This window comes from Zootoca vivipara, chromosome 13, assembly GCF_963506605.1.
Source record: "Zootoca vivipara chromosome 13, rZooViv1.1, whole genome shotgun sequence".
Classification (NCBI taxonomy): Eukaryota; Metazoa; Chordata; class Lepidosauria; order Squamata; family Lacertidae; genus Zootoca; species Zootoca vivipara.
This window is the reverse complement of record NC_083288.1, coordinates 40556491-40581796: the sequence shown is the minus strand read 5'-3', so window position 1 is coordinate 40581796 and position 25306 is coordinate 40556491. Positions and strand designations below refer to the sequence as shown.

The 25306-nt window shown below is 41.5% G+C and overlaps 2 protein-coding genes across 2 annotated transcripts; both read left to right on the top strand.

Annotated features, from left to right (window-relative positions):
• Positions 1-6709: 6709 nt before the first annotated feature.
• On the top strand, positions 6710-8318 carry LOC132592961 (vomeronasal type-2 receptor 26-like). The gene is made up of 2 exons (XM_060281260.1): positions 6710-6788; positions 7408-8318. Exons 1-2 carry the CDS (start codon positions 6710-6712, stop codon positions 8316-8318), a joined length of 990 nt encoding a protein of 329 aa, XP_060137243.1.
• Positions 8319-20159: 11841 nt separating this feature from the next.
• Positions 20160-21712, top strand: LOC118095547 (vomeronasal type-2 receptor 26-like). Its single transcript, XM_035136797.2, has 2 exons — positions 20160-20238; positions 20802-21712. Exons 1-2 carry the CDS (start codon positions 20160-20162, stop codon positions 21710-21712), a joined length of 990 nt encoding a protein of 329 aa, XP_034992688.2.
• Positions 21713-25306: the final 3594 nt, after the last annotated feature.

Here is a 25306-nt window from a genome sequence, read left to right as displayed (position 1 = left end):
ACTTGGATAAAATATGGGGGGCAGGTAAGCCCCTCCCTGCATAACAGATCACATGACACAGTCCATGCACACCATTTGAATGGCAATGCTCTCGGGGGGAGAGGCTTTCTCCAATATCTGGGGGGGGGGTCTGAAGACCCTTCAGCCCCTAGGTGTTGGATCCTATGCCTGTAATCCCATGCATGCTTACTGGGGAAACAAAATGCACTGGGGGGGGGGAAGAAAAGGAGGGGTTTGCTTCCCAAGTATATTTCTTTAAGGCACGCAGCAGTATAAGGAAAGTTTGGAGTGAGCTGAGCTGGTTTGCGAAGAGGCCAAGAGCAAATGGATCCTCATCTCCCAACAGAATGAATGGAGCCTGGGTGACACAGACCTTGCATTTCCCAGAAACAATCTGTTCTGTCACTTGGTTTTTATAAATAAATAAATACATAAATAAATGCTTTACTGAAGTTCATTGGTATCATACACAATGCTAAATTCACACATACAAGTGCAAAGAAAGAAAAATAATCTTTAAAAAATTAACATTTAAGATTAACTTAGACTTATACATTTTCTTTCCACATAAATTCTAACTCAACTAAAATAGAATACGATAACATAACGTAACATAACATAACATAAAGTAAAGTTCCCATCATTTCCCGATGTAATTGACAATGTACTTATTATTATTACCTTACTCTTAATATATTTTCTAATACTTTCTTACAACATATCATACCTTTCCCCCTTATTTCTCAATGTTTTATATTCCCACGGGTCATTCAAATGGTGCCATAGATAGTATAGTATATCACTGTGTATTTTATAGATATCTCTTGAACATATCCCGTTTTTGAATAAATGATTGTTTTGTGTTACCTCTTAGCCTATTTGTTAATTGAGCCATTTCCACAAATTCTAGCAGTTTATTTTGCCATTCCCTTAAGGTTGGTACCTTTCCCCCCTTCCAATTCAATGCTATTAATAGTCGGGTGGCAGCTGTTGCATATAGCAAGATTTCTTTTATATTTTTCGGGATATCTCTACCTAGGATTCCGAGCAGAAAGGCATTTAAACTGCATTTTCACTGTATTTTCCTTAATTGTGTAACATGCAGTAAAGTTCATATTAATTTTCCAGAGAGTTTCCCATTCACTCATCATAATAGTACGCCTGATGTTCTGTGTCCATTTAATCATAACCACCTTCACTTCCTCCTCCTTGACTTCCCAGTCAAGGAGGAGTTGGAAATGGTCTTAGTGTTATTATTTAGCAATTCTCTTTCAAATTTAGAGTCCTCATTGGCAAATCCATTTTTTTTGTCTTTTCTGAACGTCGCATCAAGTTGGTAATACTCTAGCCATCCTAATAGTTGATCTTTTACTTCTTCATAATTCTTTAGTCTTACTTGGTTACCATCCTCTGTTAGCAATGAGTTCTATGTCAGTTCTTGACCTGAGGTACTATTTCTGGGTTAGCAGATGTGGTGGTCCCGTGGGTAATCCAAGAGGTGAGGTCCAGGTCCGGTCCACGGTCCAAAGAGTCAACGTAACCTGGAAAGGTCAGGAACAGGAACACAGGCAGGATCTGGCAAACAGCAATGTTGCCCCCGCAACCTGGGGCGGGGTCTGGCCGCCTTTTATCTCTGATGGGGTAATGGCCAGTCCTGGTCCCCGGCGACTCACCACCCTGTCTCGCCCGAAGGCAAGTACTCAGATCTCTCCTTCTCTCAGACCTGAGTCTCCGCAGCTCAGGAGACGCTGGTGGGTTACTAAACCCAAGAGGCACCTAAGCCTCTCCTGACTCAGCCGGTAGTGGGTCAGCTGTCAGTGACAGCCTAGCTGGCGGCAACGAGGTATTCCCTGTATCTGGAGCCAGGACAGGCTCAGGCCCCTGACTCGGTCCAGCTGGTGCTTGTTGCAGGGGAATCTGTGCAGACTGAGGCTCCTCAGAATCAGGCCCCAGACTTGGTTCAGCCAATGCCCGAGGCAGAGGATCCAGTACAGACTGAGATTCCTCTGGTTCTGAGTCTGAGCCCACGTCCCAGGCCATCATAGCAGAGTCTATAACCTGAAGCGTCCGTAACCCGAGGTACCACTGTACTAAATGGTTGTTCTACAGGTTGAATTGAGAACACATTCCAATGAATACTTCATGGTTCAAAATGGAAGGGAGGTGGTGGACAAAGACGAAGAACAAGAGATAGGCATGGACATTGTGTTTAAGAGAGAGGGGAAAGTGTTAACAAAAGAACTACCGGTAATCAGCTTTTTGTTTCTGGGTTTCCCATATCCAAACCTACCAATTCATCCATAGCACGAAAATGAAACTCTTTCAATTCACCATTTACCTAAATCTAATCAAAATCTATAAGGAGACTGCTCTAGTTTCATTAGTTGGAATAAAATGTTCCTGTCCTATGGGTTGCAAAATTCAAGGTACATAGATTCACAAATCAAAACTGAAACACACTTGTTTCTCTTCCTCCAGTGTTGCAATCATTCTTTGTCTCATTGCAGTGCAATCCCGAAAAACTACCAGCATGTTCTTGCCTTCATCTTTGCCATGCAAGAGATCAACAAGAATGCCAAATTCTTATCCAACATCACACTGGGATCAAGATTTTATGAGAATGCTTTTAATCCTTCGCGAACTTGTTTCAACACTCTTGGTCTTCTTTTCATGGGACAACAAAATGCCGCCAATTACCACTGTAATGGGGAAGATAAATTAGTTGCCGTTGTTGGAGGGCTCACCTCCCAAAACTCCCTTCAGATGGCCAATATATTAAACATCTACAAGATTCCACAGGTATGTGTGTAGATACAGAGATACAACCACAAGGGCAGACATACACATGAAAACCCCAAAAGAGCATACAGGTTAGCTTTCAATCCCATTACATTATGTTTTCTACACATATGTCCTACATTAGACTTGGTATGGGAAGATGATTATGTTAAAGCCTCCTAGCTATGTGTTGCCTACACTGATGTCTCAATTAGCATTGGGATTTGGGGGGGGGGGATAAACCCATAATACAATAATCCAAGTTCTGATTCTTCTAAACCTGACAATGTCACAAATCATGTAATCATAGGAGCATCCAACTTCCTGCTTAGAAACTTCTCCTAGTTTGAGACTTAATAACGCCAGGGGTGTAGACTTTGAAAAGTAAGACCAGGTAATTAACCACCACAATACAGAAGTATTCTTTCTTTGAACAAATATATGGTTTTCAGATTCTTACAAATATGATGCCTTTCACTTTAGCTCAGCTATGGCTCCTTGGATCCAGTGCTGAGTGAACAAAGGCTCTTCCCTTCCTTTTTCCAAATGGTCCCCAATGAAGAAGCTCAGTATGATGGCATTGTGTGGCTACTCCAGAAGTTTGCGTGGAACTGGATTGGCCTCCTTGTTTCAGATGATGACAGTGGAGAAACCTTCCTTCGTACTCTGAGACCTAGGCTTTTCCAAAATAATATTTGCATGTCTTGGACACTGGAGATCCCACTAGTGACACAATGGTTACCTAATGAGGTACTTCAACAAAAACTGAGACCAATTATGTTCGCTCTCACACAGAGGCAAATGAATGTGATTCTTGTCTCTGGAGACAGTCAGTCTCTAGAGGGTTTGAGAATGGTTTTAGTCGCCTGTGAGGTTTTATCTATGTACCCTCTACAGAGGGTGTGGATTACAACAGCTCAATGGGATTTCACTGCAGTGCTGGCAGGAGACATATTCCCTTCGATATCCTTCAATGGCACCTTGTCATTTACACTTCATTCAAATCTGGTACCGGGGTTTCAGGACTTTGTACAGACTATAAATCCATGGCAGCCAAATCTTTATTTCATCCAACTGTTCTGGGCCAGTGTATTCCGCTGTTCATTCCCATATAACAATCTAATTGAGACAATGCCGGAACACTGCACTGGGAGGGAGAAGCTGGAGAAACTCACTGGACATGTGTTTGAAATGGAAATGTCCAGCCAGAGCTACACCATCTACAATGCCGTCCATGCAGTAGCACATGCTCTCCATAGCATGTATTCATCAAGAGCCAAACAGAAAGTACTGGGTGAAAGACAGACGCAGCAAAAAGTTAAGCCCTGGCAGGTACTGTTAACTACTCTCCTCAATGTTAGAAGCACAGGTGTTATTGTTACTGGTTCATATGTTGGACAGCTGAGACCTGGCATGGAGGAGAGGCCTTGGGGATTTCCCCTGGTGACCTCTATCATTGGGAAGGACTTTATCTCAGTTAAAGGCCGCATGCTTTGCAAACTGCACATTCAAACTCTTGAAATTAATCCCTACCAGGATTCTCCTACTTGGGGCTGTACAAGGGAAATGGGTGTCCTCTGTTATCAGAACTGGGTTGAAACCTCGGGTGTATGCCCTGTAGCACTGTGGCAATTCAGAGTAGACCAGGCATCCCCAAACTGCGGCCCTCCAGATGTTTTGGCCTACAACTCCCATGACCCCTAGCTAACAGGACCAGTGACCAGGGATGATGGGAATTGTAGTCCAAAACATCTGGAGGGCCGAAGTTTGGGGATGCCTGGAGTAGACAGTTGTGGGTTACAGAGACCAATAGTTTGACTCAGCACAAGGCAGTAGCATATGTTAATGGGGAAGGTTTGTGAAGTATCCAGAATCTATGCCAAGTCAAAAAGCATACCTCCTAGTACAGTGGTACCTCAGGTTACAAACTTAATTTGTTCCGGAGGTCAGTTCTTAACCCAAAACTGTACTTAACATGAGGTTTTGCTAATGGGGCCTCCCACTGTTGCCGCACCTCCGGTGCCCGATTTCCAATCTCATCCTGGGGTAAAGTTCACATTCCAGGGCACTACTTCCGGCTGAGCGGAGTTTGTAACCTGAAGTGTTTGTAAGTACCCAGTATCTATGTCAAGTAAAAACATACCAAGCCATGTCTCTTAGTATTGGTACTGGAAAAGCTTACAGCTCAATGGCAGAGCATCTGCTTTCATTCAGAAAGTCCCGTGTTCAACCTCCAGCATCTCAAGATCATGCTGGGATAGACTCTGAAACCTTAGAGGGTCAATAACAACCAGTGTAGAAATGACTGAGCTATATAGAGCAATGATTTCACTCACTGTAACACAGCTTTCAGTGTCCTATAACATACTGAAGAATGGTAGTAAAAACTGACAAATGGAAACGAGAGAGTGTATTAGCCTACAAGGTCTGCCTCTTTTCCCCCCCTTGCAATCTAGCTCCACTCCTTCCTGAAGAACATCCACTTCAACAACAGTGCTGGGGAAGAAATCTCTTTTGATGAGAAGGAGCAGCAGGCAAGTGGCTATGATCTGCTCAACTTAGTGATATTTCCCAATGAGTCTTTCCAGAGAGTCCGAGTGGGGAGGGTGGACCCTCAGGCACCCCCAGGAAAAGAGTTCACGGTGGATGGAAGTGCCATTGCATGGAATCCCAAGTTCAAGCAGGTGGGTGGGACTATTTCTTGTTTTAATCACAATCTTTTATGAAAAGATCTAGGGATCCAGGAAAACAGAGGTGGCTACAAAGGAGAAGGGTGAGGAGACAAGCTCTGGTACTCACTGATGAAATACTATCTTTGTTACTTTGTTAAAATCTGTTGATGCAGAGCTAGTTTGAAGCTAATTTGTAGCTCAGGGTTAAAGAACAAGGTCTTTCAGAGTAAGGAATTGGCAGGTGTTTAAGGCTCTTGAAAATGGATTGTGGTGTTCCAAAATGCTTTGTTGGCAACAATCTTTGTCTGAGACTGTGGGAAAATATTGTTTACCACCTGAAGTGTGTGGTCACTAATGTTGATGGATGGAGTGCTGGTGATATCCTGTGCCAGGATGTTGGTCTCCATCAGGCTGAGGGTGAGGCCAAACTCCATGCAGGCTTGGCCATAATGTTTGGCATGAAAGCATCCAAAATGCTCAGGAAAGTGCTGATGCTCAGAAGGCTATGGAAGGCCAAATGTACTGAGGCAATTGATTGATTGATTGATTGAATTTATATACAACCCTATACCCGGAGATCTCAGGGAGGTTCACAGAATAAAACTGACATATAAAACCACAAAATACATATTCAAGATAAAAATAACAACCCAAAAGCCCCCCCCCACACACACACACAAAAACATTTTAAAAGGGCATAGTTATGTCAGTTTGTGTAGTTATGGCAGTTATAAGCAGTCTAAACAGTAAGAGCAGCAGAAATGTTCTGTTGTGCTGATGTCAGTCTGTAACAGTATTTATCTTGGATAAAAATCTATGTAAGATGTACTATTAGCAATGTAAGTAAAACCTGCCTGCATTGTTCAAGTACATTAAGTAAAAATTAATTCTTATTTAAACTTAAAAGACAGCGTCTGCAGGAGGGAATCAGCATTGAGTTATGAGGAATCAATCTATCAAGAAGGAGAAGGTGGGCAGGAGCTTCTCTTTGCCATTCAGACATGTGCTGGGCTGGCCAAATGGTTAGGTGACAGCACAAAGCATCTTTATCAGGGGGCCTGAAGTTTGCCCAGGGAGCAAATTCTTGACAGCCATCCTCTAATTTCAGTCCTATGACATTTCTGCCGCAAAACAGACATAGATGGCAATAAGATTTATGTAGAGAAGCAAGGTTATTCCATTCAAAATCCCTTGCTTGTCATTACCCTTAGATGCTGCCCATTTCCACCTGTGTTGAAAGCTGCCACCCTGGACAGAGTATGTTTGCCCAGCAGGGAAAACAAATCTGTTGCTATGACTGTGTTCAGTGCCCTAAAGGGAGGATTTCAGTCCAGAAGGGTAAGTGAAGGAACCCAAGTCAACTGGAAATCCCATCGTCCTCTCCAACACAGACATTCATGTCTTAGTCTTATTATGTCTGCTTATTTTCTGTCATAGATCCCAAGCACATGTGTTTATATGTTGCTGATACATATTGTTCTTTCCTCTCCTTCCCATTTGGACAGACGCTCAAGAATATATTGTGTGAAATAAAGTTCACATGGGATTAAACACCACTGAAATCAGGATAACATCCATCTGGATAGAAATGGTTAGGATTGCATGTCATAGATTCCCATTTCTCACCATTGAAACTGCAGCCAACAAATTTTCATCTTCTGTTAGTCCTCTATTATATCCACATATTTTCAATCCTTAGAAACAGTTCATTTTTGTCAAATATAGATTTTCCTGATGATAGGCTATCTGGCAGTTTCATCCACTCCCAAGTTCCATTATGGAAAAGAAACACTTGGGCTACAAGCTTAGCAATGCAAAAACATGGGGCTGGGTGCAGATATAGACATGTTTAAGGGGAAAACGCTTAAATCAACCCGTATAGAGCATAATAGACAGTACCAATAATATTAATAATTACTGCTTCAAGAAATACTAAAAGCATGCTTTTCACTTTCAGATGCAGATCAGTGTGAGAAATGCCCAGATGATCACTACCCAAATGCCTTTCAGGACCAATGCATTCCAAAAAAGTTTAGCTACCTCTCCTATGAGGAGCCCTTGGGGGTGATTCTGGCTTCCTTGGCTCTCCTTCTTTCACTGATCACAGTTGTTGTGATGGGGACCTTTGGTCTGCACTGGAACACTCCCATTGTCAAAGCCAACAACTGGGGCATCACCTGCACCTTGCTCTCTTCTCTGCTTCTCTGCTTTCTCTGCTCCTTCTTATTCATTGGCAGGCCTACAAAGGTGACCTGTGTCTTGAGGCAAACCATCTTTGGCATTGTCTTCTCCATTGCTGTTGCTTGTGTGTTAGCCAAAACAATCACTGTGGTTTTGGCATTCATGGTGACCAAGCCTGGAAACAGCCTGAGGAAATGGCTTGGGAAGAGGCTGGCAGGATCCCTTATCACCTTCTGCTCTCTCATTCAAGCTGGCATCTGTGTTGGGTGGCTGGCATCCTCTCCCCCATTCCCAGAGTTTGACCTGCACTCCCAGGATGGGCAAATCATAGTGCAGTGCAATGAAGGCTCAGACGTCATGTTCCACCTTATTCTTGGCTACATGGGTCTTTTGGCCATTGTGAGCTTCTCTGTGGCTTTCTTTGCCAGGAAGTTGCCTGATACTTTCAATGAAGCCAAGTTGATTACCTTCAGCATGCTGGTCTTCTGCAGTGTTTGGCTGTCCTTTGTCCCCGCTTATCTGAGCACCAAAGGGAAATACATGGTGGCTGTGGAGATCTTCTCCATCTTGGCCTCTACTGCTGGCTTACTGGGTTGCATCTTCCTCCCTAAAATCTTCATCATTATATTTAGGCCAGATATGAACAGTAAAGAGAGGTTAGTAAGGAAGAAGGATGACCATAGTTGAGAAGGTGAAAGAGCCAGGGACCTTATGTTTTGGCAAGGAGATGTTAAATTTGTCTTTATTTCCCTTCTTCCATCCCATCCAATGAGTTCCTGGTGGAATAGACTGCGAGATGGTATCTGACCCATAGTTGAATGGGGATTTGAACCCAGTTTTCCTAGCTCGTAGTACAACACAATAATCACCACATTTTATGTTGAGACCATTTTGTTAATAATAATCTCTGGTAACAATAACATCAGTTAGAAAGCTACGGAATGCAATGCCTAATAAAAATGGATTTGACCCCTTTCCCTATTAGAAACCCAACATTAAAAAATCAGGAAAAGATGGTGGTATGCTGGAATGGGTTACTTCCAGGTTTGGAAATCCCCACATGCGCAGACGCGCCGAATCGAACAACAAGCATGTGCAGATTCGGCACTTCAGGTTGCGTACTGCTCTGGATGCGTACGGGGCTCCAGATCGGATTCTGTTCGCATCCAGAGGTACCACTGTACTGATTTGCTGATTGAAGTAGATTATAAATTCAAATTAAAGTCTTATGAACAGCTTAAAGATAAGTTTAGCGATTGGTTACAAGATTATCAGATAAATGAAATGTTTAAGGTGGATAATAAGAATATAAGCTTCCAAACAGATAAATCTAAATTGGAAACGGAATTCTTAGATACAAAGGGTAAAAATCTTTCTAAGATGTATAATTTGTTGTTGGAGTGGCATACAAAGGATGCGCAAGTGAAATCAGTTATGATAAGACTAGGCTAAATCTTTTTTATTCAAGCAACTCCATATAAGCAGAACTGGAATGATATTTGTCAAAGGATAAAAAGAATAATGGAATCATTTAGAGGAAAGAAAACAAAAAGAAGAGATAACAATACCAACCTTTGAAAAAAATAAGGTTAAAGGAAAAAATATAATGAAAAGTATTGGAAGTGTGATGTGAGATAATCTGTAATTCAGAAACGCTTTCATTTGGATTTTTTTTCTTCCTTTTTGTCTAATTTTTCTTAATTTTTGTTGTTCTTCTATGTAAAGTTTAAAGATATGTTAATGTGAAGGGTGTATATAAGTTTTTTTTTACGTGTGTGTGATTTTTTAAAGAATATTTAATAAACAATATTTAATAAACGGAAATGTAAAGAAAAGGAAGGAACCTTCTACCACATGTGGTGGACCTGACACAAAGTAAAAGACTTATGGGAAAAGATTTATAATGAGATGAAAAAAGTGTTGAAAGACACTTTTATTAAGAAACCAGAACCCTTTTTACTGGGAATAGTGGGGGAGGGAATCCCCAAAAAGGACATTATATTCTTCTGCTTCGAAGTTACTACTTGCTAAGAATTGGAAGAGTCAAGATATCCCAACAATAGATGAATGGCAGATGAAGATGATGGACTTCATGGAACTTGCCGAGCTGACTGGGAGACTCCATGACCAGGGAGAAGAAACTGTAGGGGAAGATTGGGAAAAATTTAAATTATATTTGAAAAAAATTGTAATATTTAATATTGTTTAAGGATGTAATTATAGATTTTTGGCATAAAAGTAGGATATAGATAAATATTCTTTTTAGAAGGTAATAGAACAGAAATCTGTTGAGGGTATAAGTATATCTTTTGAAACTGCCAAAGATGATCAGAAATGGAATTCAGATGGGGGGAACCAGCGGAAGTCATTATGATGTTAAGAAGTTATAAGAGTATAAGAAGTATTTCTGTGTTCTTTGTTTTGTTTTGTTTTTGTATGTTGGTGCTTTTTTCCTATAAAATGAATAAAAATTATGTAAAAGAAAAAGAACGGTTTCAGGTTAAGAACGGACCTCCGGAATGAATTAAGTTCGTAACCAGAGATGTACAAAAGAATATAAGCCGTACCACACCACCCCTCCTCTCTACACCCCTCTTCTTCCCCAACCTTATACTGTGCTCAACACTAATGTCTCACAACAAATGTAACTGCTTTGTAAGAAAGACTGTACAACCTGGGGAGAAAGGCAAGGCATGTACTTTTGTAAACCAATGAAATCTTTAATATTTATTTAGAAAGACATCTGAAGGTAGCACTATATCAGGAGGTATTTAACGCTTTTTGTTTTATGTTTTAAGGTATTATTATTTATACCCCAGCCAGATGGTTGGGGTATAAATAATAAAATTATTATTAATAATAATAAGATTACTAGTTTCAGTAGAGAAAACTGAGCGATTTGCACATTGAAGTACATAGAGATGCTGCTTCCACTGGAGTGCTCACTACAGCACCAAAAGACTGTCAAAATGAATAACACCAAGTATTTTCATATTATTTTACACTTCCCATTCATTTCAGCGCTTCCTGCAGAATGTTCTTGTTGACTGGGCTTACTGAGATCTGTGTGTCTCCTGTTCACTCATCCCTAGTGACATCTCAATCCACCATCTGCAGTGACCATATGATATCCCAACCACCACCCATTGGGCTGTCTCTGATGGCATTGGACATCACACCTGTATGTTAGGATTGGAGTCATGAAATGAAAAGAGGTTAATGGCATAAAAATAGGTAGTGTCCATGGAATAGATCACTCTTATATTATCCAATATTATCAAGAGACCCAGTGAAGAAGATGCTATGGCTTCTATGGGGAGAGACAGGAACCACATGTGTGAGGGAATCGGATGGAAGCAGGAGGGAAGGGATGCCTGGCATGCTATTATTCTTATTTTTATTCCTATTCCTATTCTTATTCTTATTATTCTATTCCGCCCTTCATCTGAGAATCACAGGGCAGTTGACAATATAAACAATGCAGGAGTGCGTAACCATCTAGCTAACAATGAGTGGATATAGCTCAGTAACAGAGCTCAGCTTTCCACGCATAAGGACACAGTTTAATTGCTAACATTTCCAGTTAAAAGAGCTCCAGTTGCTGGCACGTAGCAAGGGAGGGGTGTAGGGGTCGGCCCGCCCCTACCTCCATTCTGACGTGGCAGCACGGGGCCAGCACCCCCGGCCCCTGGCCCGTCCCTCGCCTCCTCCACCCGAGCAGGAAGAAGCAGAGAGCGCTACAGAGTGGGTTGTCAGGCGGAGGCGGAGGCAATCTGCTCTGTAGTGCGCGCTGCTTCAGAGTGGGCTGGCCGAGCGGAGCAGCAGCGCCAACCCAGACTGTGCATGTGCAGACATGCGCAGTTTGTCCTGGCATGCGTGCCAACCCAGACTGCACATGTGCAGACATGCGCACAGTTTGTCCTGGCATGCGCGTCGTGCTTCATGAGGTCAGGACACATGCGCGCTGCAGAGCGATGCCCCGGGGGTGACGCCCCGGACAGCCAAGCAGCACCGTTCGCCCCTGTCCAGTTGAATGAGAGAAAAACACTTTGATGGGCAGGAGAGAATTTTTCCTACTCAGGGTAGACTGTAGTTAGATAGAAGGGCTAATGGTATGAGTCAAAGGAAGGGATATGTACATCCACAATCCCCTTTCTATGCTCTGGCCAAGTTTCACATATTAATTCAGAATGTTAGACCAACTGTCCAAGGCACTGCTTCACAAGGGAGCAGATCTTGGGCTATAGTGAGATGACACTGAAATAGCACTTTGCTTATTCTGAGACTTGAGGACTTTAGCAAAACAGTTCACCCACCCTGTAATTTTTATAATTATTGATCAGCATCACTACTTCTAAATATCCCATGGGAAATCAGCTGCCAGGCACAATATCAGTGACAGAAACAGCCCTTTCCGAATGTGGTGATCCTGTGTTGTGCTCTATATAGGCGGCTGTCCAATCAACTCACCTGAATCCAGTTAGGGAGGTGGATTTGAGGCAGGTGCATGCCTCCCTGCAGCCAGGTTTTCCTATAACTTTAGCCAAGACTGAAATGCTATTGGTAACTAAATGTAAACATGATGGCCTCCAGCTGCAGTTCAACCCAAGAATGGTTAGCGCTCCACCTGCTTTTCCTGATGTTGCGGCTGCATTGTTCTTCTAGCAAGAGTTTGAGCTCTTGCAGATTGAGAAAAACAATTCAAACCAATTCATATGGTCCTTCATCAGACATGATCATTGGTGTATTTGTATCCATCACACAAGCGAACTTCAGAATGCAAAAATTAACAGAGGAACCACAAGCCTCTTTGTTAGATGCTTAGTAAGTAATTATTTCTTTATTGGGAAACTGTCTACTGGGCCCACTGATCATTCTTGACTTGATGAAATAAACAACTGCATCAGCTTCTCCTTTAAGCCTTCTAGGATACATTCAGACTTATGTCCCACCACTCAAATTAGCTTTTGTCATTCCTCCATGGCCTCCTCATGGGACCACTGGTGCCAATGCAGAACACGTGACCATTTAGGGAAGGCTGGAATGAAGTAGAGGGAAGAGAACCAGCAGCAACCACCACCACCACTCTTAACTTCACTCACAATCACACACACAGAGAGAGACATACATGTACCCCACAAGGACACTGAAGGATAATACAGCATGCAAACTAAGGTTCCCCCTTCTCTTATCTGAAAGTGCAAAAATCTGCACACATGTGGTACACATTTACTTGAAAACAAGTCCCTTCATTGTGGTCAGTGAGTTTCTTCTTAGGTAAAAGAGTAGAGGACCTTCAACTCTTAAGGATGGGCTTCAGAATCTTGTTGAAAACCATGGGGATTTCAAAGAGCTTAAATTTGGAATGCTAACTTGCATAAAATATGGGGGGGGAACAGGTAAGCTCCTCCCCGCATAACCGATCAAATTATTTATTTATTTATTTATTTATTTATTTATTTATTTATTTATTTCCTGCCCATCTGGCTGGGTTTCCCCAGCCACTCTGGGCGGCTTCCAACAGAAATATTAAAATACACGACACAGTCCATGCACACCATTTGAATGGCAATGCTTTCGGGGGAGAGGCTTTCTCCAATATTTTGGGGGGTCCGAAGACCCTTCAGCCCCTAGGTGTTGGATCCTATGCCTGTAATCCCATGCATGCTTACTGGGGAAACAAAATGCACTGGGGGGGGGAGAAAAGGAGGGGTTTACTTCCCAAGTATATTTCTTTAAGGCATGCAGCAGTATAAGGAAAGTTTGGATTGAGCTGAGCTGGTTTGCGAAGAGCCTAGAGCAAATGGATCATCATCTCCCAACAGAATGAATGGAGCCTGGGTGACACAGACCTTGCATTTCCCAGAAACAATCTGTTATGTCACTTGCTTTTTTTGGGGGGGGACCCTTTATTGAAGTTCATTAGTATCATACACAATGGTAAATTCACACATACAAGTCCAAAGAAAGAAAAACAATCTTTAAAAAATATAATGTTAAAGATTCATTTAGACGTATACGTTCTCTTTCGACATAAATTCTAACTAAAGTAAAATAGAATATAATAACATAGAATACATAACAACATAACATAACATAACATAACATAACATAACATAACATAACATAACAACATAACAACATAACATAAACTTCCCATCATTTCCCGATGTAATTGACAATGTACTTATTATTTGTACCTTACTCTTAATATGTTTTCTAATACTTTCTTACAACAGACCGTATCTTTTTTTCTTATTTCTCAATGTTTTATATTCCCACAGGTCATTCAAATGGTGCCATAGATAGTATAGTATATCACTGTGTATTTTATAGATATCTCTTGAACATATCCCATTTTTGAATAAATGATTGTTTTGTGTTACCTCTTAGCCTACTTGTTAATTGAGCCATTTCCACAAATTCTGGTAGTTTGTTTTGCCATTCCCTTAATAGTCGGGTGGCAGCTGTTGCGTATAGGAAGATTTCTCTTATATTTTTCGGGATATCGCTACATAGGGTTCTGAGCAGAACGGCATCTAAACTGCATTTTCATCATATATTTTTTTAATTGTGTGACATGCAGTAAAGTTCATATTAATTTTCCAGAGAGGTTCCCATTTACTCATCATAATAGTAAGCCCAATGTTCTGTGTCCATTTAATCATAACAACCATCGCCGCCGCCTCCTTGACTTCCCATGATGGAAATGGTCTTAGTTCATTAGTTAGCAATTCTCTTTTAAAATTAAGAGGGCTCATTGGCAAATCCATTTATTTTGTCTTGTCTGAACGTCACAAAGAGTTGGTAATACTCCAGCTATCCTGATAGTTGACCCTTTACTTCTTCATAATTCTTTAGTCTTAGATGGTTACCATCCTCTGTTAGTAATGAGTTATGTCAGCCAATTTCCTTTCATAATTTTCTTTTTAACCACCTTGGCCTCTAAAGGAGATATCCAACGTGGAGTTTTAGGTTCTAGCAGGTGTTTGTATTTTGTGTATACCTTAAACAGCACGTTTCTTATTATATGGTTGGTAAAGCTTTTATGTACGTTACACTTGTCATAATTGAAATAAGCGTACCAACCATTCTGTCACTTGCTAATGGCTTGGAGTTGCATTAAATCAGCAATTTAGAAGACTTAGCGTGCAGAAAGCAGCGAGGGGGAAATACAGAAGATATTGCTCATATGCTGTTTCTCTGTCTGTTCCTGGAGCTAAAAAGCCCTTGTGTATTGGAGCACACTGGTATACTAAATGGTTGTTCTACAGGTGGAATTGAGAACATATTCCAATGAATAGTTCATGGTTCAGAAATGGAAGGGAGGTGGTGGACAAAGAAGAAGAACAAGAGACAGGCATGGAGATTGTGTTGAAAGAGAGAGGGGAAAGTGTTAACAGAAGAATTTAACAGCTTTTTGTTTCTGGGTTTCCCATATCCAAACCCACCAATTCATCCATAGCACGAAAATGAATCTCTTTCAATTCACCATTTACCTAAATCTAATCAAAATCTATAAGGAGACTGCTCTAGTTTCATTAGTTGGAATAAAATGTTCCTGTCTTATGGGTTGCAAAATTCAAGGTACATAGATTCACAAATCAAAACTGAAACACACTTGTTTCTCTTCCGCCAGTGTTGCAATCATTCTTTGTCTCATTGCAGTGTGATACCGAAAAACTACCAGCATGTTCTTGCCTTCATCTTTGCCCTGCAAGAGATCAACAAGAATGCCAAATTCTTATCCAACATCACACTGGGATCAACATTTTATGAGAATGCTTTTCATCCTTTGCAATCTTGTTGGAACACTCTTGCTCTTCTTTTCATGGGACAACAAAATCCCCCCAATTTCTGCTGTAATGGGGAAGATAAATTAATTGCCGTCGTTGGAGGGCTCACCTCCCAAAACTCCATTCAGATGTCCAATATATTAAACACCTACAAGATTCCACAGGTATGTGTGTAGATAGATACATAGTGTAATGATTTCCAGGAAGCCTTCCAAGCCCCAATAAGAATTAACGAGTCATTGACAGTTTTTATGGTTGCATTTATTTATTCAGTTAATCACAACAGGAAAAGCATGAAGTAAAAGCCTTTCCCCTTTTGCACTTCCATTCCAATCTGACCTTTTCAGCTCTTCAGGATATGGGGAGTAGGGATCTATGCTTTCAAAAAAAAAAAGGTCTGTCAGTCCAATCTAATCCAATTAAACTTTTATTGCACTAGCCATAGGCCATGGCATCATTCAGAAAAAGAACTGAAACAAAAACAAAAAACAACAATAACCATAAAAATCATCGGGCACAGACATCCAATAAAACCATGGTCACGGCTACTAAAATTATTTGTTGCATTAAATAGAATCGAATAGCAGAAGATTCTTAGGTTAGATGTGCCAAATTAAATATCCGAATCCCCTTTGCAGTTGACCACAATCTTGTCTAGTTCCTTCCTCCTGATCTTCTTAGCTGCCAGTGCTTAGAGTGCTACTTTGTAAGCAACAAAGTTGTCGCTGTAGCTCAGGGGTCAGCAAACTTTTTCAGTGGTGGGCCGGTCCACTGTCCCTCAGAAGACCTTGTGGGGGGCGGACTATATTTTGGGGGGGGAAATATGAACGAATTCCTATGCCCCATGAATAAACCAGAGGTGCATTTTAAATAAAAGGACACATTCTACTCATGTAAAAACATGGTGATTCCCGGACTGTCCATGGGCTGGATTTAGAAGGCGATTGGGCCGCATCCGGCCCCCAGGCCTTAGTTTGGGGAGCCCTGGTGTAGCTCTTAGAACGGCAAGTGGAAGCTTTGTCAGGTATCTGGCTCGGGCATGCTCCATTTTGATAAGTGGGAACCATGGTGAGCTCTTGGTAGAAGCAATCATGGTTTGATCCCATTCTGCATCGGACCTAAAGAGACAGTCTCTTAAGTGCCTCTTGTCCATCTTCATGGTCGCCTGAAGATCTTGTAATTGATATTGGGACAAGAGGAGTTGGATGCCAGCCTTCCAGCATTTGGTATGTTCCCTTTCTGTGTAAGACATAGCAGGGAAACTCTCCTCTGAAAGAGATTGAAGTCTTTTCACATATTTTAGGCACAGTCCTGTCAGTCCTCTGTCTATCTGATGTTGGTTGCCTAGCAAACCCCCCACCCCACCCCACTATCTTCCACTCCCCCTTCTTGTGAACTGTCTGTGCCTGCTCTATCTCAGTGAACTCTTGTTGGAGAAGGGGGGGCTGGGCCTGCTTCCTCCAGCAGACTGTCAAATTCAGAGTCAGACTCTATCTCTCATCCCTCTCCTTTGTCGAGCTCCTCTTCCTTACTTGACTCTGCCATGCTCCTGACACATAGATACAGCCACAAAGGCAGACATAAACAGGAAAACCCCAAAAGAGCATCCATCTTAGCTTTCAATCCCATTACGTTATGCTTTCTACACTTGTGTCTACATTAGACTTGGTATGGGTACGAGACTATATTAAAGCCTCCTAGCAATGTGTTGCCTACACTGCCAACTCAATTAGCATTGGGATTTTTTTTGGGGGGGGGGTTGGCAAAGGAAGCCATAATACTAATAACCAAAGTTCTGATTCTTCCAAACCTGACAATGCCACAAAGCATGTAATCATGGGAGCATCCAGTCTCCTATTTAGAAACTTCTCCTAGTTTGAGACTTAATAATGCAAGGGGTGTAGACTTTTAAAAGTAAGAGCAGGTGGTTAACCACCACAATACAGAAGTATTCTTTCTAGGAACAAATAAATGGTCTTCAGATTCTTAAAAATATGGTGCCTTTCACTTTAGCTCAGCTATGGCTCCTTGGATCCAGTGCTGAGTGACCAAAGGCTCTTCCCTTCCTTCTTCCAAATGGTCCCCAGTGAAGAAGCTCAGTATGATGGCATTGTGTGGCTACTCCAGAGGTTTGGGTGGAACTGGATTGGCCTCCTTGTTTCAGATGATGACAGTGGAGAAACCTTCCTTCGTACTCTCAGACCAAGGCTTTTCCAGAATAATCTTTGCATTTCCTGGACCCTGGTGATCCCACTAGTGACAAAATGGTTACCTAATGAGCTACTTCAACATAAATTGAGACCAATTATGTTTGCTCTCACACAGAGGCAAATGAATGTGATTCTTGTCTACGGAGACAGTCAGTCTCTAGAGGCTTTGAGACTGGTTTTAGTCTCCTATGAGGTATACTTAATGTACCCTTTGGAGAGGGTGTGGATTACAACAGCTCAATGGGATTGCACTGCAGTGCTGGTAGAAGACAAATTCCCATCAATATCCTTCAATGGCACCTTGACATTTACACTCCACTCAAATCCAGTTCCAGGATTTCAGGACTTTCTACAGACCATAAATCCATGGCAGCCAAATCTTTATTTCATCCAGCAGTTCTGGGCCAGTGCATTCCTCTGTTCGTTCCCAGATCACAATCTAATTCTGACAACTCAGAAACACTGCACTGGGGAGGAGAAGCTGGAGAAACTCACTGGACCTGTGTTTGAAATGGAAATATCCAGCCAGAGCTACACCATCTACAATGCTGTCCATGCAGTAGCACATGCTCTCCATAGAATATATTCATCAAGAACCAAACAGATAGTACTGGGTGAGAGACGGACGCAGCCCTGGCAGGTACTGTCAATTACTCTCCTCAATGTTAGAAGCAAAGATTATTATTACTGATTTGTATGTTTCACAACCAAGCCCTGGCATGGAGGAGAGGCCTTGGGGATTTTCCCTGGTGAGCTCTATCATTGGGTGGGAATTTATCTCTTATGTTTTGCAAGCTGCACATTCAAACTCTTGAAATTAATCCATCCCAGGATTCTCCAACTTGGGCTGCGCAAGAGGCAGGGGTGTCCTCTGGTATCAAAAATGGGTTGAAACCTCGGATGTATGCCATGTAGCACTATGGCAATTCAAAGTAGACAGTTCTGGGTTACAGAGACCAATGGTTTGTCTCAGCACATGACAGTTTCACATGTTAATGGGTTTGTTTGTTTTTTGAAGTACCCAGTATATATGATAAATTGTAGTAAGAATCCAAAGGTACACTTTGCAAATGGAAGAGAATGAACATATTAGCCTCCAAGGATTGTGTCGTTGTTTTCTCCTGCAATCTAGCTCCACTCCTTCCTGAAGAACATCCACTTCAACAACAGTGCTGGGGAAGAAATCTCTTTTGATGAGAAGGGGCAGCAGGCAGGTGGCTATGATCTCCTCAACTTGGTCACATTTCCCAATGAGTCTTTCCAGAGAGTCCGAGTGGGGAGGGTGGACCCTCAGGCACCCCCAGGAAAAGAGTTCACAGTGGATGGAAGTGCCATTGCATGGAATCCCAAGTTCAAGCAGGTGGGTGGGACAATTTCTTGTTTTCATCATAATCTTTTATGAGAACATCAAGGGATCCAGGAAAGCAGAAGTGGCGTCAAACGAGAAGGGTGAGGAGGCAAGCGCTGGTACTCACTGATGAAATACTATCTTTGTTTCTTTGTTCAAATTTGTTTATCCAGAGCTAGTTTGGAGCTAATTTGGAGTTCATGGTTAAGAACAAGTTATTTATGAGTAAAGAATCTGCAAGTGTTTAAAGCTCTTGAAAAGGGGCTGTTGTGCTCCAAAATGCGTTGTTGGCAATCATCTCCGCCATGCGGAGCCCAGGCAAAAAGAAAATTACCTACCATTACCTACCAGTGTGTGGTCACTAACGTTGATGGACGGAGTGGCTGGCGATAACCTGTACCATCAGGCTTATGGTGGGGTCAAACTCCATGCAGGCTTGGCCATAATGTGTGGGATGAAAGCATCCAAAATGCTCAGGAAAGTGCTGATGCTCAGAAAGCTATGGAAGGCTATATGTGCTGTCATATGCCTGAGGCGATTGATTGATTGATTGATTGATTGATTGATTGAATATACCTAGATCTCTTGTGTTTTGCTTTGATCATTATCCATCATCATCATCTTTTATGGATGGATGGATGGATTGAATGAATGAATGAGTTTATATACTGCCATGTAACTGGAGGTCTCAGGGCACTTCACAGAACAAAATTCACATATAAAACCACAGAATACATAATGAATCCATACATAATACATAATGAAAATACAAAACCCCTACAAACAAACCCTGCACACCTAAGAAGGAGAAGAAGCATCTGCTGCTGGCTCCTTATTTCAGCTCTCCTCTTACTCCAGGAGGGAATCAGCATTGGGTTATGTGGAATCAATCTATCAAGAAGGAGAAGGTTGGCACGAGCTTCTCTTTGCCATTCAGGCATCTGCTGGGCTGGCCAAATGGTTAGGTGACAGCACAAAGCATCTTTGTCTTCTGATGCTTGCCCAGGGAGCAAATGCTTGACAGCCATCCTCTAATTTCAGTCCTGTGACCTTTCTGCCGCAAAGCAGAAATAGATGACAATAAGAATTATTCCATGCAAAATCTCTTGCATGTCATTACCATTAGATGCTGCCCATTTCCACCTGTGTTGAGAGCTGCCACCCTGGACAGAGTATGTTTGCCCAGCAGGGAAAGCAAATCTGTTGCTATGACTGTGTTCAGTGCCCTAAAGGGAGGATTTCAGTCCAGAAGGGTAAGTGAAGGAACCCAAGTCAACTGGAATTCCCATCTTCCTCTCCAACACAGACATTCATGTCTTTGTCTTATTATGTCTGCTTATTTTCTGTCATAGATCCCAAGCACATGCGTTTATATTTTACTGATACATATTGTCCTTTCCTCTCTCCTCCCCTTTTAAGAGTATATTGTATGAAATTACATCCACATGGGAGTAACCACCATTGAAATCAGGATAACATACATCTGGGAAGAAATAATTACACTCCATAGATTCCCTTTTGTCAGCATTCAACCTGCAGCCAACAGATTTTCATCTTCACTTATTTACTAGTAGAGCTAGACATGTTTAATGGGAAAAGACTGAAATCAATCAGTATACTGCAACCATGACAAATAAATATGAATGGATTAATTAGTACAGCTGAGATGCTCAGAGAGCAACCATCACTTATTTGAAAAAATAGGCTTTGGTTAATCAGCTCAGTAATATGTTGTATGTACAGCATAATAGACAGTACCAATAATATTAATAAGTATCACTTCCAGAAATGCTAAATGCATGCTTCTCACTTTCAGATGCAGATCAGTGTGAGAAATGCCCAGATGATCACTACCCAAATGCCTTTCAGGACCAATGTATTCCAAAAGAAATAAGCTACCTATCCTATGAGGAGCCCTTGGGGGCAATTCTGGCTTCCTTGGCTCTCCTGCTTTCTCTGGTCACACTTGTTGTGATGGGGACCTTCGGTCTGCACTGGAACACTCCCATTGTCAAAGCCAACAACTGGGGAATCACCTGCACCTTGCTCTCTTCGCTGCTTCTCTGCTTTCTCTGCTCCTTCTTATTCATTGGCAGGCCTACAAAGGTGACCTGTGTCTTGAGGCAAACCGTCTTTGGCCTCGTCTTCTCCATTGCTGTTGCTTGTGTGTTAGCCAAAACCCTCACTGTGGTTTTGGCATTCATGGTGACCAAGCCTGGAAACAGCCTGAGGAAATGGCTTGGGAAGAGGCTGGCAGGATCCCTTATCACCTTCTGCTCTCTCATTCAAGCTGGCATCTGTGTTGGGTGGCTGGCATCCTCTCCCCCATTCCCAGAGTTTGACCTGCACTCCCAGGATGGGCAAATCATAGTGCAGTGCAATGAAGGCTCAGACGTCATGTTCCACCTTATTCTCGGCTACATGGGTCTTTTGGCCATTGTGAGCTTCTCTGTGGCTTTCTTTGCCAGGAAGTTGCCTGATACTTTCAATGAAGCCAAGTTGATTACCTTCAGCATGCTGGTCTTCTGCAGTGTTTGGCTGTCCTTTGTCCCCACTTATCTGAGCACCAAAGGGAAATACATGGTGGCTGTGGAGATTTTCTCCATCTTGGCTTCTACTGCTGGCTTACTGGGTTGCATCTTCCTCCCCAAAATCTACATCATTATACTTAGGCCTGAGATGAACAGTAAAGAGAGGTTAGTAAGGAAGAAGGATAGCCATAGTTGAGAAGGTGAAAGAGCCAGGGACCTTATGTTTTGGCAAGGAGATGTTAAATTTGTTTTTATTTCCCTTCTTGCATCCCATCCAATGAGTTCATGGTGGAAGAGACTGAGAGATGGTATCTGACCCGTAGTTGAATGGGGACTGGAACCCAGTTTTCCTAGCTCGTAGTACAACACACTAATCGCCACACTTTATGTTGAGACCATTTTGTTAATAATAATCTCTGAAAACAATAACATCAGCTAGAAAGATATAGAATCAATGCCTAATAAAAATAGATTTGACCCCTTTTCCTATTAGAAACCCAACTTCAAACAAATCATGAAAAGATGGTGATATGCCGGAACGGGTTACTTCCAGGTTTGGCAATTTGCGCATAAAATGAATAAAAAGTATTTTTTTAAAAAAAAGAATGGTTTCAGGTTAAGAACGGAATATAATAATATAAGCCTTACCACCCCACCCCTCCTCTCTACATCCCTCTTCCTCCTCAACCTTATACTGTGCTCAACACTAATGTCTCACAACAAATGTAGTTGCATTGTGATAAAGAGTGTACAACCCGGGGAGAAAGGCAAGCCATGTAGTTTTGTAAACAAATAAAATCTTTAATATTTATTTTAAAAAACATCTGAAGGCAGCTCTATATTAGGAGGTATTTAACACTTGATGCTTTATGTTTTAAGGCAGACATCCCCAAACTTCGGCCCTCCAGATGTTTTGGACTACAATTCCCATCTTCCCCTACCACTGGTCCTATTAGCTAGGGAGCATAGGAGTTGTAGGCCAAAACATCTGGAGGGCTGCAGTTTGCGGATGCCTGTTTTAAGGTATGCTGTAAGCTGACCCAGAGTGGCTGGGGGAACCCAGTCAGATGGGTGGGGTATAAATAATAAAATTATTATTATTATTATTATTATTATTATTATTATTATTATTATTATTATTTTCAGCAGTGAAAAGTAAGCCATTTGCACATTCAAGTACATAGAGACGCTGCTTCCACTGGAGTGCTCACTACAGCAACAAACGACTGTCAAAATGAATAACACCAAGTATTTTCATATTATTTTACACTTCCCATTCATTTCAGGGCTTACTGCAGAATGTTCTTGTTGACTGGGGTTAGCATATGAGATCTGTGTGTCTCCTGTTCACTCATTCCCAGTGACATCTCAATCCACCATCTGCAGTGACCATATGATATCCCAACCACCACCCATTGGGATGCCTCTGATGGCATTGAACATCACACCTGTATGTTAGGATTGGAGTCATGAAATGAAAAGAGGTAGATGACAGAAAAATAGGTAGTGTACATGGAACAGATCACTCTTCTTCAACCTTGTGTCTCCAGAGGTTGTTGAACTACAACTACTTTCATTCTCAGCAAGCATGGGCAATGGCAAGAGATGATGGGAGCCGAAGTCAAATATTATCAAGAGACCCAGTGAAAAAGATGATTTGGCTTCTATGGGGAGAGACAGGAACCACATGTGTGAGGGAATCGGATGAAAGCAGAAGGAGGGAAGGATTGCCTGGAATGCTATTATTCTTATTCTTATTCTTTTTCCAATTCTTATTCTAATTCTTATTAATCTATACTGCCCTTCATCTGAGAATCACTGGGCACTTGACAATATAAACAATGAAGGAGTGTGTAACCATCTGGCTTACAATGAGTGGATATAGCTCAGTAACAGAGCTCAGCTTTCCATGCATAAGGACACAGTCTAATTGCTAACATCTCCAGTTAAAAGAGCCACAGCTGAATGAGAGAAAAGCACTTTGAAGGGCAGGAGAGAATTTTTGCTACTTGGGGTAGACTGTAGTTAGATAAAGGGCTAATGGTTTGAATCAAAGGAAGGGATATGTACATCCACAATCCTCTTTCTATACTCTGGCCAAGTTTCACATTACAGTGGTACCTCGGTTTATGAACACAATTGGTTCCGCAAATCTGTTCATAAACTGAAGCGTTCATAAACTGAAGCGAACTTTCCCATTGAAAGTAATGGAAAGTGGATTAATCTGTTCCAGACGGTCCGCGGAGTACTTAAACTGAAACGTTCATAAACTGAAGCGAACTTTCCCATTGAAAGTAATGGAAAGTGGATTAATCTGTTCCAGACGGGTCCGCAGAGTACTCAACCTGAAGCGTACTTAATCCGAAGCATGGGTGTAATTGGTTCCGGAAGTCTGTTCATAAATTGAAGCGAACTTTCCCATTGAAAGTAATGGAAAGTGAATTAATCCGTTCCAGATGGGTCTGCGGTGTTCGTAAACCGAAAATTCGTAAACCAAGGTGTTCATAAACTGAGGTTCCACTGTGTATCAATTCAGAATGTTAGACCAACTGTCCAAGGCACTGCTTCACAAGGGAGCAGATCTTGGGCTATAGTGGGATGGCCTTGAAATAGCACTTTGCTTGTTTTGAGACTTGAGGACTTTAGCAAAACAGATCCCACTCCCTGTAATTTTTATAATTATTGTCAGGCTGATTCAGAGGAGCAATGGACAGAAGAGGCAGAACAGGGGCTCAGGGATACTGAAGAGCCCCACAACCGCCCAGAAACAGAGGAAGTGGAAGAAATGGCAGAGAGTAGCCAGGGAGAGCAGGGGCTCAGGGATGCTGAAGAGCCCTGCAGCCACCCAGAGGCCCAGGAAGGAAGCTCAGACTCAGGAAGGGAGCGGGCTTTTTATTCTTCTTTTTAAAAAAATTAATTTTAATTTAATCTTTATTGAAATTTCAAACAAAATCATACAAATAAAATGCACGCAGACAATAAAATATAAACAATAAAATATGTATGCAAAACGAACAAATCATACATACCTCTTTTTGCAGAAATCTACTAACAAATATCAAAATCATATATTTAAATCAAATAAACCTGTCTTAATATTAATGGCTTCTATTAATTTTAGATAGATTCTTTTTCAGATCGACTTCCACTCATCATCCTCCCAGGCTGATGAATTTACTTCTTTTTGCACTGCTTTCTTTTAACTTTCATCTTGGGATCTCTACAGAATATTTGACGTAAATCCAAGTCTTTTCAAATAATCTCTGAATTTCCCCCAATTATATTTGACCTTTGAATACTACCCCCTCTGACAGAATTTGTTAATTTGGCCAATTCTATGTAACTAATCACCTTTTCTTGCCATTCCCTAATGCTGGGAATTTCTTGTTCTTCCCAATATTTGGCAATTAATATTCTTGCCACTACCGTTGCATAGAGGAAAACCTTTTCATCTTGTTTAATTTTGTCTTCCTCTACCATTCCTAGTAGAAAAGACTCTGGGTATATTCATTTTTACCACCGAGATACGACCCCATAGTGACAGATGCAGTTTATTCCAAGTTTCCATGTTCTTCCTAATTTCTTTCCATGCCTTATTATAATTATCTTCGAACAGATTTAGATTATTGCTTGAAATCCAAATTCCTAAATATTTTACTTTCTTTTTTATTTCCAATTTTGTTCTATCTTGAAGTTTTTCCTTTTCCTCTCTATTTAAATTTTTCGTCAATATTTTCGTCTTTTGATAATTTATTTTTAAACCCATCGAACTTCCAAATTCTTTAATTGA